The following is a 16,258-nucleotide window of genomic DNA, read 5'->3' on the forward strand; positions in this document are numbered from 1 at the left end:
ACAAGGTAAGAAGGTAAATTATGTTGAAGAATCCTCTTCCTTGAGTGATAAGATTGATGCTATTATGTCTATGCTTATTAATGGTAGGACTAATGTTGATCCTAATAATGTTCCGTTAGCTTCATTGGTTGCTCAAAATTCTAGACCACATCCTGCTAATGGTAATTCTTATGGTAGATATGTTTCACCTAATGAGGAAAAGATGTTAGAAATCGAAAGGTCCACCAAGAGCTTTATGCAATCACAGTATGAGCAAAATAAATTGTTTACTAAAACTATGAATGAGCAATCTACCTTGTTGAAGAAAATAGGAAATCAACTTGAAAATTTGAATATGGAGATTTATGGGTTGCAAACTAAACTTGCAAATGCTGAAGACCGAATCTCATACATGTATGCGTCACAATCTTCTTTAATTAATAAAATGGCTGCTAAACCTGATGATATTGAAAATAAAATTGTTACTACAGCAAATGCCATCCAAGTTAGAATTAATGAGAATATAAGATTAATGGCTGAACTCGCGTGCTAGGTGGGATAGAGAAGAAAATGAAAAACTAGCTAAAAAGGAAAATGTAGCTAAAGTTTGGACTATTACCACCACTAGCAATGCTAATAATTCACATGTTGCTGCACCTCCTACTATTAATGGTAAAATAATTGGTGTTGGCAATGCTTCTACTCCTAGTGCAAAGCGCGCAAAATTACCTGAAACTGCTAAAACTGCTGAAACTGCTTGTGATAAAACTCGCTGAAATTTTTTCCAACCTTGGGGATGATAATCCCATTGCTTTAGATTGTAATGATTTAGATTTTGATGATTGCCACATCTCTGAAGTTATAAAGTTCTTGCAAAAACTTGCTAAAAGTCCCAATGCTAGTGCTATAAACTTGGCTTTCACAAAACATATTACAAATGCTCTTATAAAAGCTAGAGAAGAGAAACTAAAACTTGAAACTTCTATTCCTAGAAAGCTAGAGGATGGTTGGGAGCCCATCATTAAAATGAGAGTCAAAGATTTTGATTGTAATGCTTTATGTGATCTTGGTGCAAGTATTTCGTTATGCCTAAAAAAGTCTATGATATGCTTGACTTGCCACCATTGAAAAACTGTTATCTAGATGTTAATCTCGCTGATAATGCTAAAAAGAAACCTTTGGGGAGAGTTGATAATGTTCATATTATGGTTAACAATAACCTTGTCCCCGTTGATTTTGTTGTCTTGGATATTGAATGCAATGCATCTTGCCCCATTATATTGGGAAGACCTTTTCTTCGAACCGTTGGTGCTACTATTGATATGAAGGAAGGTAATATTAAATATCAATTTCCTCTCAAGAAAGGTACGGAACACTTCCCTATAAAGAGAATGAAGTTACCTTATGATTATATTATTAGAACAAATTATGATGTTGATGCTTCATCTCTCGATGTTACTTGAGTTACACTTTCTGCGCCTAGCTGAAAGGCGTTAAAGAAAAGCGCTTATGGGAGACAACCCATGTTTTTACTCAGTATTTTTGTTTTATATTTGTGTCTTGGAAGTTGTTTACTACTGTAGCAACCTCTCCTTATCTTAGTTTTGAGTTTTGTTGTGCCAAGTAAATTCTTTGATAGTAAAGTAAGTACTAGATTTGGATTACTGCGCAGTTCCAGATTTCTTTGCTGTCACGAATCTGGGTCTACCTCCCTGTAGGAAGCTCAGAAAATTAAGCCAATTTACGTGCATGATCCTCAGATATGTACGCAACTTTCATTCAATTTGAGCATTTTCATTTGAGCAAGTCTGGTGGCCTAATAAAATCCATCTTTACGGACTGTTCTGTTTTGACAGATTCTGCCTTTTATTTTGCATTGCCTCTTTCGCTATGTTGGATGAATTTCTTTGATCCATTAATGTCCAGTAGCTTTATGCAATGTCCAGAAGTGTTAAGAATGATTGTGTCACCTCTGAACATGTTAATTTTTATTGTGCACTAACCCTCTAATGAGTTGTTTCGAGTTTGGTGTGGAGGAAGTTTTCAAGGATCAAGAGAGGAGTATGATGCAATATGATCAAGGAGAGTGAAAGCTCTAAGCTTGGGGATGCCCCGGTGGTTCACTCCTGCATATTTCAAGAAGACTCAAGCGTCTAAGCTTGGGGATGCCCAAGGCATCCCCTTCTTCATCGACAACATTATCAGGTTCCTCCCCTGAAACTATATTTTTATTCTGTCACATCTTATGCACTTTGCTTGGAGCGTCGGTTTGTTTTTGTTTTTTGTTTTGTTTGAATAAAATGGATCCTAGCATTCACTTTATGGGAGAGAGACACGCTCCGCTGTAGCATATGTACAAATATGTCCTTAGGCTCTACTCATAGTATTCATAGTATTCATGGCGAAGTTTCTTCTTCGTTAAATTGTTATATGGTTGGAATTGGAAAATGCTACATATAGTAACTCTAAAATGTCTTGGATAATTTGATACTTGGCAATTGTTGTGCTCATGTTTAAGCTCTTGCATCATATACTTTGCACTCATTAATGAAGAAACACTTAGAGCTTGCTAATTTGGTTTGCATATTTGGTTTCTCTAGAGTCTAGATAACATCTAGTATTGAGTTTTGAACAACAAGGAAGACGGTATGGAGTCTTATAATGTTTGCAATATGTCTTTTATGTGAGTTTTGCTGTACCGTTCATCCTTGTGTTTGTTTCAAATAACCTTGCTAGCCTAAACCTTGTATCGAGAGGGAATACTTCTCATGCATCCAAAATACTTGAGCCAACCACTATGCCATTTGTGTCCACCATACCTACCTACTACATGGTATTTATCCGCCATTCCAAAGTAAGTTGCTTGAGTGCTACCTTTAAAATTCCATCATTCACCTTTGCAATATATAGCTCATGGGACAAATAGCTTAAAAACTATTGTGGTATTGAATATGTACTTATGCACTTTATCTCTTATTAAGTTGCTTGTTGTGCGATAACCATGTTTACGGGGACGCCATCAACTATTCTTTGTTGAATATCATGTGAGTTGCTATGCATGTCCGTCTTGTCCGAAGTAAGAGAGATCTACCACCTTTATGGTTGGAGCATGCATATTGTTAGAGAAGAACTTTGGGCCGCTAACTAAAGCCATGATTCATGGTGGAAGTTTCAGTCTTGGACACATATCCTCAATCTCATATGAGAATAATAATTGTTGCCACATGCTTATGCATTAAAGAGGAGTCCATTATCCGTTGTCCATGTTGTCCCGGTATGGATGTCTAAGTTGAGAATAATCAAAAGCGAGAAATCCAAAATGCGAGCTTTCTCCTTACACCTTTGTACAGGCGGCATGGAGGTACCCCATTGTGACACTTGGTTAAAACATGTGCATTGCAAAGATCCGGTAGTCCAAGCTAATTAGGACAAGGTGCGGGCACTATTAGTATACTATGCATGAGACTTGCAACTTGTAAGATATAATGTACATAACTCATATGCTTTATTACTACCGTTGACAAAATTGTTTCATGTTTTCAAAATAAAAGCTCTAGCACAAATATAGCAATCGATGCTTTCCTCTTTGAAGGACCATTCTCTTTACTTTTATGTTGAGTCAGTTCACCTATCTCTCTCCACCTCAAGAAGCAAACACTTGTGTGAACTATGCATTGATTCCTACATATTTGCATATTGCACTTGTTATATTACTCTATGTTGACAATTATCCATGAGATATACATGTTACAAGTTGAAAGCAACCGCTGAAACTTAATCTTCCTTTGTGTTGCTTCAATGCCTTTACTTTGATTTATTGCTTTATGAGTTAACTCTTATGCAAGACTTATTAATGCTTGTCTTGAAGTACTATTCATGAAAAGTCTTTGCTTTATGATTTAGTTGTTTACTCATGTCATTACCATTGTTTTGATCGCTGCATTCACTACATATGTTTACAAATAGTATGATCAAGGTTATGATGGCATATCACTTCAGAAATTATCTTTGTTATCGTTTTACTCGCTCGGCACGAGCGGAACTAAGCTTGGGGATGCTTGATACGTCTCCGACGTATCGATAATTTCTTATGTTCTATGCCATATTATTGATGATACCTACATGTTTTATGCACACTTTATGTCATATTCGTGCATTTTCCGGAACTAACCTATTAACAAGATGCCGAAGTGCCGGTTCTCGTTTTCTGCTGTTTTTGGTTTCAGAAATCCTAGTAACGAAATATTCTCGGAATTGGACGAAACAAAGACCCGGGGGCCTATTTTGCCACGAACCTTCCGGAAGACCGAAGAGCATACGAAGTGGGGCCACGAGGTGGCCGGACCATAGGGCCACGCGGCCAAGGAGGGGCCCGCGCCGCCTGTGGTGTGGGCCCCTCGTCGGCCCCCGACTCTGCCCTTCCGCCTACTTAAAGCCTCCGTCGCGAAACCCCGATGCGAAAAAATCACGATACGGAAAACCTATCGAGACGCCGCCGCCGCCGATCCCATCTCGGGGGATTCTGGAGATCTCCTCCGGCACCCTGCCGGAGAGGGGATTCATCTCCCGGAGGACTCTACACCGCCATGGTCGCCTCCGGAGTGATGAGTGAGTAGTTCACCCTTGGACTATGGGTCCATAGCGGTAGCTAGATGGTTGTCTTCTCCTCATTGTGCTTCATTGTTGGATCTTGTGAGCTGCCTAACATGATCAAGATCATCTATCTGTAATACTCTATGTTGTGTTTGTCGGGATCCGATGGATAGAGAATATCATGTTATGTTAATTATCAAGTTATTACATATGTGTTGTTTATGATCTTGCATGCTCTCCATTATTAGTAGAGGCTCTGGCCAAGTTGATGCTAGTAACTCCAAGAGGGAGTATTTATGCTCGATAGTGGGTTCATGCCCGCATTGACACCGGGGAGTGACGAAACCCCTAAGGTTGTGTTGTCTTGTTGCCACTAGGGATAAAACATTGATGCTATGTCCGAGGATGTAGTTATTGATTACATTACGCACCATACTTAATGCAATTGTCTCGTTGTTTAGCAACTTAATACTGGAAGGGATTCGGACGATAACCTGAAGGTGGACTTTTTAGGCATAGATGCTGTTGGATGGCGGTCTATGTACTTTGTCGTAATGCCCAATTAAATCTCACTGTACTTATCATGACATGTATGTGCATTGTTATGCCCTCTCTATTTGTCAATTGCCCGACTGTAATTTGTTCACCCAACATGCTTTTATCTTATGGGAGAGACACCTCTAGTGAACTGTGGACCCCGGTCCATTCTTTAATACTGAAATACAAAACTGCTGCAATACTTGTTTTATTGTTTTCTCTGCAAACAATCATCTTCCACACAATTCGGTTAATCCTTTGTTACAGCAAGCCGGTGAGATTGACAACCTCACTTGTTTCGTTGGGGCAAAGTACTTTGGTTGTGTTGTGCGGGTTCCACGTTGGCGCCGGAATCTCCGGTGTTGCGCCGCACTACATCCCGCCGCTATCAACCTTCAACGTGCTTCTTGACTCCCTATCGGTTCGATTAAACCTTGGTTTCTTACTGAGGGAAACTTGCCGCTGTGCGCATCACACCTTCCTCTTGGGGTTCCCAACGGACGTGTCAACTACACGCATCAGTCCACTAGTGAAAGTATGATCCATAGGCCTTGTTTCCAAGTATTGAAACACCGTTTACAACCAATTATGCTACATGTTTGCCTGCTGCATTTTTATTTCAGATTGCAATAACTACTTACAATCATCCATATTACTTGTTTCACTGTCTCTTCGCCGAACTAGTGCACCTGTACACCTGACAAGTGTATTGGATGTGTTGTGGACACAAGAGACTTCTTGTATCATAATTGCAGGGTTGCTTGAGTGGGATACATTTGACCTCTACCTCCCTGAGTTCGATAAACCTTGGGTGATCCACTTAAGGGAAACATGCTGCTGTTCTACAAACCTCTGCACTCGGAGGCCCAACACTGTCTACAAGAATAGAAGCGTGCGTAGACATCAAGCTCTTTTCTGGCGCGGTTGCCAGGGAGGTAAGGTAAAAGGTACGCACATCCTCTGGCTACTAAGTCTTTTAGTTGCTGGTGAGTGTTCGAAGTTATTTCCTTTAGATTCTGCAATTACATCTTTTTGTTTCTTGTTTTTTATTTTCACTAGTTAGTCTTAATGGAAAACAACAACAAAATTAGAGAGCTTTATAGTATTTATCTTGAGTTAGGACATGAGGTGTTTGAAGAGAAAATTAAAAAACCTATGAAACTTTACTTGCATGCTGGTAGCAATGTTATTAGTATGAATTCTTTGAACTTCATTATTGCTAATGCTATGGAAAATTCTAAGCTTGGGGAAGCTAGTTTTAATGAAAATGATCTTTTTACTTCCCCAACTTTTGAGGAGGAAATTTGCTATGATGATACTATGCCTCCAATATATGATGATTACAATGATGATTATGTTATTTTCAGTCCACCTACTATTGAAGAGAAAAATAATTATGATTACAATATGCTTCCTATATTTGATGATTACGGTGATGAGGATAATAATGATAGCTATTTTGTTGAATTTTCTCCCACTACAATTAATAAGAATGACTATGCTTATGTGGGGAGTAATAATTATTTTATGCATGTGGCTCATGATAAGAATATTTTATGTGATAGTTATATTGTTGAGTTTATTCATGATGCTACTGAAAGTTATTATGAGAGAGAAAAATATGGTTGTAGAAGTTTTCGTGGTACTAAAACACCTCTCTATATGCTGAAATTTTTGAAGTTGCTCTTGTTTTATCTTCCTATGCTTGTCACTTTGGTCTTTATGGATTTATTTGTGTACAAAATTCCTATGCATAGGAAGTGGGTTAGACTTAAATGTGTTTCATATTTGCTCCTTGATGCTCTCTTTTATTTCAATGCATATTTATTATGTGAGCATTTTCTCAAATTACTGAGCCTAGCTGAAAGGCGTTAAATAAAAGCACTTTTGGAAGTTAACCCATGTTTATTTCTGTAATTTTTCTTTTATGTTGAGTCTTGGAAATTGTTAACTCTTTAATGATCTCACCTTATCATTTTTATTTCGTTTTTTGTGGCAAGAATAGCCTCTAATAGAAAGAAAGTAAGATTTGAAAAAGTTGTTGTCCTAAAAACAGATTCTATGTTGTCACCATAAAACTTCGTATAAACATCCAGAGCGGAATTTTTAGCTGCCAAATTTTGTACATATGCCCCAGGTTATTATCTAAATTTCGTTAGTAGAACACTTTTCGAGCTGAGGAACAGAAGGTTCTTGAAAAAATCGATCTTTACCTGTTGTTATGTTTTGACAGATTTCTGCCACTATTTGCATTTGCCTCTTAATGTCTTTCTTTTTGAGTTCTTTTGATCAAAGAGCTTTTTGAAGAAGTTGCTATAGTATATAATGCTTTGATAGGTGTTTGATATATGTTAGAACTAAACCCAGGTGGATTTGTTTATTTGATTAAACTAATGTTGCTAACAAATAATTGTGTGAAGTTTTGTATGAAGGAAGTTTTCAAGTGTAGGGAGAGAAGAATGATGTGATGAGATGAAGTATGGAAAAAAGCTCAAGCTTGGGGATGCCCCTGAACCCCCAAGAAATTTTCAAGAGGTACAAGCGTTAAAGCTTGGGGATGCCTTGGTCCCCTCTTCATGAACAAAGCAACATGTCATCTCTCTATGCGCTATATTTTTATTGCTTCATACGCTATGTGTTGTTCTTGGAGCATCTTTATTTTTTTTTTAGTTTAGTTTTATTTTGTTTGCTGTAGCATATGTTGGATACCGGCACATTTGTTTTGGAGAGAGACACGCTCTGTTTTAAATTCATAGAACGCCCTAGTTTTCGTTGTTATTGTTCTGCGAGTGTTCTAGTTTTCTGGTATTGCGTTTAGCTCTTGGTTTTCGATTTTAATTTAGTTCAGAGCTCTTTAGTATTATTTATTTATGTATTATTAGCTCTCTGGTCTATATTGTTTTTCATCTCTGAGAGCTATTTTAAATAAGTTGTTTGGTGTTGGAGACGAGTAAAATGTTTCATGCTTATAGTGATGCAGAAGGAAGCTTGTCTAGACTTTGGCATGTCATGTTGGATGTTATTATTGTCATATTCTTAGTATTTATTGTTGTAGCATGACTTGTTTCAAATATCTGAGAGTGCATAATGTGCTATTGAAAGAATCATGTGTTGTTTCCATCATAAAAGCATAATATTGTGGTGTTCTCTTTTGATGCTTTATTGGGTTGACTTGGAACATGCTTATACCATGTTATGACTATAACCAGTCAACTAAAGCCTCTATGATCATTTAGTTTTTGACTTGTAATATCACTTTATGCTTTGATTGATAATGTTTTATTGCTATGCATGATTATGACCATTATTGCTCTCTTAGTTGGTTGCTCTCAGTCTTTTGCTACCCTCCGCTTGTACTGAGTATGAACTCTACTCGTGCATCCAACCACCAATAACCAAAGTTTACCAATTGTGCCCACCATATCTACCTATTATCATTTTTTCTATTCCAAGTAAATTCATCCTGTTTTTATTTATGTTCCAAATTAAATTTTGGCATGAGAAAATTAGCTAGTATATCTCTCACGAACTTGATGGCGCATTTACTTTCTTGCACTTAATAAATTTGATAATTGTGACTATCTTATGCAGTTTATATGTTTTCAAATTGCGAGTTGGGAGTTAGCACAACCATTCTTTCATGGGGAACGCTTTCAACATTGCACTTATTCATATTTAGTTGATGTCATGTTCTTTTGTTTATGGATGCCTAGCGGTGCAAAATAAAATGGAAACTTATAAGTCCATGGAGTTTGTATATGAGAAACGTCTGGACCGCTAATCTAAGCCATGCATCATTCATGGTGGAAATTTACAGCGAACCATAGTCAGCATTCTATGAAGCATTTTCAATAAAAAGCTATACCCATAGTAAATAAAAATATTGTTGATATGCTCATTGTATGTTTGTCTTGTCATTTTGGCATGTGATTGCTCCTACAAGAGTACTTCCATATCATGGGGCAGGAGGTACCCTGTTGGCGGTTCTCGATGATACATGTATACTTACAATGACAAGAACTTATTTGGAACCTAAGTTGAGAAGCATGAGGTTTAGGTACTCGTATTCAACGGGCATGAAATTTTTAACTTGTGATTTGTCAAGCATATAGCTCATATTTGCCATCACATTAATTTTAACCATTCAAGATGCTTATGATAGGGGCAATGAGAGCTCAAAGCTAATGAGTACCATACTTTTTGGAAGGTTTATAAAACTTGTTTATCTTGCTTACTCTGCAAAGAGTCTTTCTTTTACTATTATGTTGAGTCTTCATCTTCTTCTTTATGCACCAATTAAGAGAGCATAGTTGTCATTCTTAGTGCAATATGCATAGTCCCAAAATTATTATTGATTGATTCATGATTATGCTATTGCTTGTTCTTAAGTTACTTGTATCTAGTCATCATTTGAACTTTAAAGGTATCTTAGCATTTATGTTTTGCTACTTCATAAAGGATATGTTGAGTACCACTTTGCTATGTTTTCTCTATGCTCATAAACAAACAGTTGCTTTCAATGCGCAATTATTCATGATCCTTTGTTTGAGTTACTTCTCATGTTATAACATAGTTGCTAAGTTCTATTGTTAGAATTATATATATCATGCCTATGTTTAGAGTACTTTGATCCCAGCTTACAATGCTTTTATAATAACTTGATCAAGATTGTGTTGGCTTCATGTCACCTTAAAAAAAAATTATCACTTACCTACATGAGGACGAGCAGGAGTTAAGCTTGGGGATGCTGATACGTTGCAAACGTATCTATAATTTTTGATGCTCCATGCTTGTTTTACATCAATTGCTATATGTTTTGTTTACACTTTTTGGCACTTTTATGCATTTTCTGGCACTAACCTATTGACAAGATGTCACAGTGTCAGTTCCCTGTTTTCTGTTGTTTTGTATTTCATAAAAGTTGTACAGGAAATATTCTCGGAATTGGACGAAACAAAAGCCGAAGATCTTATTTTTTCTGTAACGAAGACGAGGTCCGGAGGAGAGATGAAGGGGGGCCACGGGGTGGCTAGACCGTGCCTAGGTGTGGCCTAGCCCTGGCCCATGCCTAGGGGTGGTGTGGGGCCACGTGGCCTCCACCGACCTCGCCCTTCTGCCTATATAAAGCTCCCGATGCAAAAAAAAACCCTAAATCAATCGGCCTCCATCCATGAAAAGTTTCGTAGCTCCGCCACCGTCGCAGACAAGATTCGGGGACAGAAGTCTCTGTTCCGGCAGACTGTCGGGACGGGGAATTGCCCCCGGATTCATCTCCATCGACTACACCGCCATCTTCATCGCCATTGCTGACTCCCATGATGAGGAGTGACTAGTTCTCCCCAGAGGCTGAGGGCTTTACCGGTAGCTATATGGTCTATATATCCCTCCATGTATGATCTTTATGTGATCGTGAGCTTTGTAATCTAGTTGAATAAGTAGATGTTATTCTTCAACTATTGTGCTACTCAAGTGGTTTTATTATGTGATCTCCGGAGAATCCTTGTCCAACGGTGTGAAGGTGACAGTGTGTACACCGTGTTTGTTTCTTAAGCTTAATTTATAGAAATACTTATGAATTGTAGTGTCTAGTTAGTACCATCTTTGTATGCTCAAAGTGACAGTGTGGGGCGTCCATAGATTGGGAATGCGAACTTTAAGGAGTGCTTATGCATCCCTACGCAGTGAATTTGTGTTTATTATCAAACCGGAGAGTGGTTCAGAGTAGCTTAGTGAAGTGATACTATCTATGTATTCAATTCTGTTGAGAGTGTCTACTAGTGAAAGTATGATCCCTAGGCCTTGTTTCCAAGCATTGAAACACCATTTACAACCAGTTCTGCTACATGTTTGCATGCTGCCATTTTTATTTCAGATTGCAATTACTACTTACAATCATCCATATTACGTGTATTTCACTATCTCTTCGCCGAACTAGTGCACCTATACACCTGACAAGTGTATTCGGGACACAAGAGACTTCTTGTATCATAATTGCAGGGTTGCTTGAGAGGGATATCTTTGACCTCTACCTCCCTGAGTTCGATAAACCTTGGGTGATCCACTTAAGGGAAACTTGTTGTTTTTTCTACAAACCTCTGCACTTGGAGGCCCAACACTGTCTACAAGAATAGAAGCGTGCGTAGACATCACTTACTAGGGACTACGGTTTGTTTACAAAACACACATGCATTAACATTTCCGGTTAATGCAATTATAGCATGAGATATAAACATCTATCATAAACATTAAGATATAATAACAACCACTTTATTATTGCCTCTCGGGCATATCTCCAACAAGAAGAGGCTCAGAATAAGAATGTGAGACTTCTTGCGTCTGGGGCTCCTTCGTGGTAACCCGCACCCCATGGCAGGGAACACCGGATTAAATCTTTTTTTTTTCGTGCCTCAGTTATTTCTATCTGAACTCTCTTACTTGCGCATTTTCATTTGTTATAGCATTCATACTTGAAGTTTCTTATAGCATCATATTGGTTGTTTCACTTAGTTGTTAGTCTCACATTTGTTATTCTTATAGCCTAAATTTTGTGAAAAGACAAGTAAAATTTTTAGAAACCTATTCACCTTTGTTCCCCCCTCTAGTTACCATCTATATCCTTTTAGTCATGCATTGGCTCACACCATACGGCGTTGGTGCTCGATACAAGGGACATCAACCCTTCTCACTTCTTTTTTTTTGGACTAGTTGGTTTGTTATCACTGGCTTCACTACGTTGCTTGATTCATAGTCCTCTCTGATTTTTTTAGCAAGTATATTGCAGGTCCCTATGGGTGTGCGTCATTGCATTTCTAGAGGGATGTGCCAGTTACTCAAAGGTCGGGGGATAACTTAGGACATCAGGTCCCCCTGATAACCAAGAACTGGTTGACAAAATTAAAGACATGGATGCAACGAGAATTTCAACCATCTTGAGGAATAAATTCTCCACATATACATTGCAGAAAAGGAACATTAGATACAAAGAGTCCGTCAAAATTGGCTTCTCAAATATGATGGCACTATAGCTTATTCCATGCCATTGCCAACGGCCGGAAGCGTAAATGTGTGAGTTTCAGCCTCTCCATGGACAATGGCATCATATGTGAGAAGGTTGAGATCCAAAGACACATATACCAGTTCTATATTGAACTTATAGGCTTATAGGAACTATGGTGTTTGAATCCTTGGAGAATGACAACCATGTTTCTTCGGATGAAAGTGGAATGTTGTCCCTATCATTTTCCCGAGAAGAGCTTGACACAGTACTCAAAGACACAAACACGGCTCCTAGACCAGATGGGTTCCACGTGATCTTGTAGAAGAAGTGTTATCCCTATGTGAAGGATGATCTGGGATAAACTTTGGGATTGTATCCCTTATCCCTAAGGTGGTAGGTTTAAAATAGGAATATCGCTCTTATGATTGTGCTCTTCAAGTTAATATCTAAAGCATATGCAACTAGGCTTTCCCTAGTAGCGCACCCAATCACCCAAATTACTTTCACTAAGGGTCGGTTCATCCTAGAGGGTTCCATAGAGGAACGGAGGTTGTGTTGCTAAAAGTAGACTTGGAAAAGGCCTATGATCGGGTCAACTCGCATTTTCTAAGGGAAATGCTCCTAAGGAGGGGTTTTGATGTTGTCCTTATCCATAGGCTCATGCAGGTGATTATTTATAGTGGTCACACAACCACTATTAATGGTGAAGTGGGTCATTTGTTCTGGAATAAGGAGGGAAGGCGCACCAAGGTGATCCTACATCCCTACCGTTGTTTGCCTTGATTGTGAATGCTTTGGCAGCATTCTTTAGAAGGCTAATATCGCGGTCAACGTACAAGGGTGGTGCCTCACCTCGTTCCTGGAAGCATGACACACCTGCAGCACGTCGATGAAACAATGATTCTAATCCATAAGTCTGATTTGGGTATTGCCAACCTTAAGTTCTTGCCCTTATGCCCTCAACTGTTGTTGGGACTAAAAAATCAACTTCTAGAAGAGTGTGGTGATTGTTGTGGGAGCTGATGCAACTCAACAAGCCATGGTGGTCAGCCTATTGAACTGCACTGGAGGAGAGTCTCCCTTTACATACTATTGGGAAATGTACCTTATGTGAACAACTAAAGCGTATTGACCATATTTTTCATATGTGTCATTTCCCAATTCGTGTGGAGTGTAAGATCGATGTAGGGCATTTAACGGAACCCCTCTTACTTCGCTAACACTTTCTCTATTTTGATCAGCTTTTTCAAAAAGCTGAGATATTTCTTGTGAATTTTCCTTGCAACTCATGGCTAGGCACTCTAACATAGTTGTAACAAGTTTACTATTCAGGCAAATTTTTCTCCCCAACCTGCTGATTGTGTTTCAAATTTTCCTCATATCGCAGCATAGGTGCCCCTGTTTAAAGCTAATTTAGTATTGATGATGGACGAGACGGCGGCCAAGCTCAAACGCATATACACCAACACCTTCTCGCCACTAGCTCACAATGAAGCTTTTGTTTTTTCTACTACTAGGTGAGGATATGGATCTTTTGATGTTCTCTTTCAACATGTCACTTCACTAATTTGTGTCCATGGTCTAGCTTGTAAAATGTTAAGTTGGTATTTCAATAGTAATATTGTACGGTTGTTTGGCTTCATTAATTTAAGAGAAAATTTCACAAAATCACAGCTGTTGAGGCTAGGTATTTTCATAAAACCTCAATCGAAAAAATTATCAAAAAAACAAAATTTTTGGGATAGATTGTTTCAGGTAACCCAAATCTCAGAATTTAGTAAGTTTCGCACTGTTTTGGTAACCTGGATCCACAAGTCATGTGCCATATGTTTGAGGAAGTGGTTATCTCGATATTTGCCAATGGCAGAGCGAGTTCGGTGGAAGGGTGGGGCCTTCCTAGTTGGCCATGTCCATATATCAGCTATCGGAAAAACATGAACTAAAAAAACAGCCCAGTTTAGGCCTGTCTGACCCTTGCAAATTGGGCTCGATCCGCCAGTGAGTTTTGCCGAACAAAACTTAAACATTACTTAATACAAACAAAGTGTTTTTGCATTTTTTGTAACTTGCGAACAAAAAGAAATAAAAAAATAAACTTGCTGGCTCAAAAATGCCTCCTTTACCATGTGGCGCCTAACTCGTGGGCTCAGATTGTAAGAAATGGTGTCAAACTTATAAAATCATGAGATTTGAGTTATCTGAAAAACCTTGCCCCAAAATTTACATTTTTTATAAATTTATTTCATTTGTGATCATGTGAAACATTTGCCACAGTAGTTGTAGTTTTTTGAAATTTGCTCTTAATTTAAAGCAATCCACTTGGTGCCATCTGTCCAGAAAAAAATTGTATTCATGAAGGGGAGCAATACAGCTGCGTTTATACTCACTAAAGAAAGTTCTTGCCAGAAAGAGTCCCTTCCCCGACGCGATTATATATTACCCAACATGGTTTTATTTAAGAATCCTCGCAGATCTCCCGACGCGTTGTTGGCCTTTTCGAGAACATTTCAAGATCCAACACGACCTTGGCATGAGCAGCATTGTCAATCATGGCGACGCTTTCCTTCTACCAACGGTCACAGTTACAGATCAGCTCAAACGAAGATGGCCAACTTGTGAATGCTGGATTAAGAACCAAATACCAACATTGCATCCTACTTCACTAAACTAGTGTTCGTTGATAGATAAACTATTCGTCTCCGCAGATCCACTTCTAGCTGGCCAGCTCTATATGCTATTCCGCACATTCTTCTGTTGATCCATGTTCTTAATCATTCTTTACAGTAGGACGAAGCGTTCATACAGAAGGTAGAATAGTGCATTGGAAGGAAACTAACTTTTGCGAGACTCATTCGATGAGGTCAATCCAAGGTTCAAAGAAAGAGAAGATGGCGGCGGTCGCGGCGCTGCGGGAGGCGAAGATCGCGACGGCGTACGAGCCGTTCCCGTGGGAGATGAAGATGAGGGAGCTGCTGCCGGTGCCTGATAAGAGCCGCTTCCTGTCGCTGCTGCTGCTCCCCATGGCCACGGACGGCACCCACACCCGCTACAACTCCCTCGACGAGACCCTGGCCCGCGCCGACGCCTGGCTCGCCTCCTGCCGCTGCTCCGGCGTCCCTGTCCGCCTCGTCAGGTTTCAGACGGAGGCGCTGCTCACCAAGATCTCCGGCGAGACGGCCGTCCCCACGGTGAATATGCTCTCCGACCTGGCCAACCTGTCCAACGTCAGCCTCTACGGGTTCGAGGACTACCACGGCGTGGACATCGGCATGGTGCGCGCGGTGCGTCTGTGGTACGCGCCGTCAGGCGCCGCCGGCGAGACCGCCCTGGAGATGGCGCTGCGGCAAGGGGATACCAGGCTCGGCTTCTCCATCAACCGCACCAAGGAAGGGTTCATCTACGTGTCGTCGGTGGCGGACGAGAGCACGCCGGGCGTGGCATCAACGCGCTCTGGCCTGCTCGAGATGCACCGGGCGGCGCGCCGGGCGGGGAAGCTTCTCGTGCTGTCCCGCGTCGGCGGGGAGAGCGTGCTGCCCTGGCTGGTCTCCACCGCCGGCGACGTCAGGTGCTACGACACCGTCTCGCTCAACCAGAAGCTGTCATTGTACCGCCACGCGCTGCGGCCAGTCACGCTCCACTTCCTCGCCTGGGACGACGGCGTCCTCCCACCGCTGCCGCCACCGCCACCGCGGTCGCCCGTGATCGTGCTGTCAACCCCGTCCGAAAGCGACATCGAGGAGCTCGACGGTGACGACGACGGCGACGGCCCTGGACCCGGGATCGAGGGCGGCAAAGGGTTCCAGAATATCAGACTCCCGGATAGCTGGCGGTGAGTGGAGTGGTCAGTCCGTCATGTAATGCTGCATTCCATTTTGCTTAATTATTTAGCCTCTTGTCTGGTCACATGAGAACAAAAATAACTGTTACTACAGGTTAGTAATCCTCCATCGATGGGAAGGTGTGTTACAGTGTTAGCTTCATTGTACCATGGTCGTCAATTAGGTCGTTGATCACGCTAGGATATCATTGTTGTAAGATCAAGGGCTGAAATAACAGTTTGCCTATTCTACATGCATGCATGCATAAGTGACACAAGTAGACATCATAATTTTAACTGTTTTATCTTTCAAACCTGATTTATGATCCGCCTTT

General features: G+C 40.3%; 1 protein-coding gene across 1 annotated transcript; it reads left to right on the plus strand.

Annotated features, from left to right (window-relative positions):
• Positions 1-14,961: 14,961 nt before the first annotated feature.
• LOC124656617 lies at positions 14,962-15,939 on the plus strand. Its single transcript, XM_047195329.1, has one exon. It carries the CDS (start codon positions 14,962-14,964, stop codon positions 15,937-15,939), a length of 978 nt encoding a protein of 325 aa, XP_047051285.1.
• Positions 15,940-16,258: the final 319 nt, after the last annotated feature.

Source organism: Lolium rigidum, chromosome 5, assembly GCF_022539505.1.
Source record: "Lolium rigidum isolate FL_2022 chromosome 5, APGP_CSIRO_Lrig_0.1, whole genome shotgun sequence".
Classification (NCBI taxonomy): domain Eukaryota; kingdom Viridiplantae; phylum Streptophyta; class Magnoliopsida; order Poales; family Poaceae; genus Lolium; species Lolium rigidum.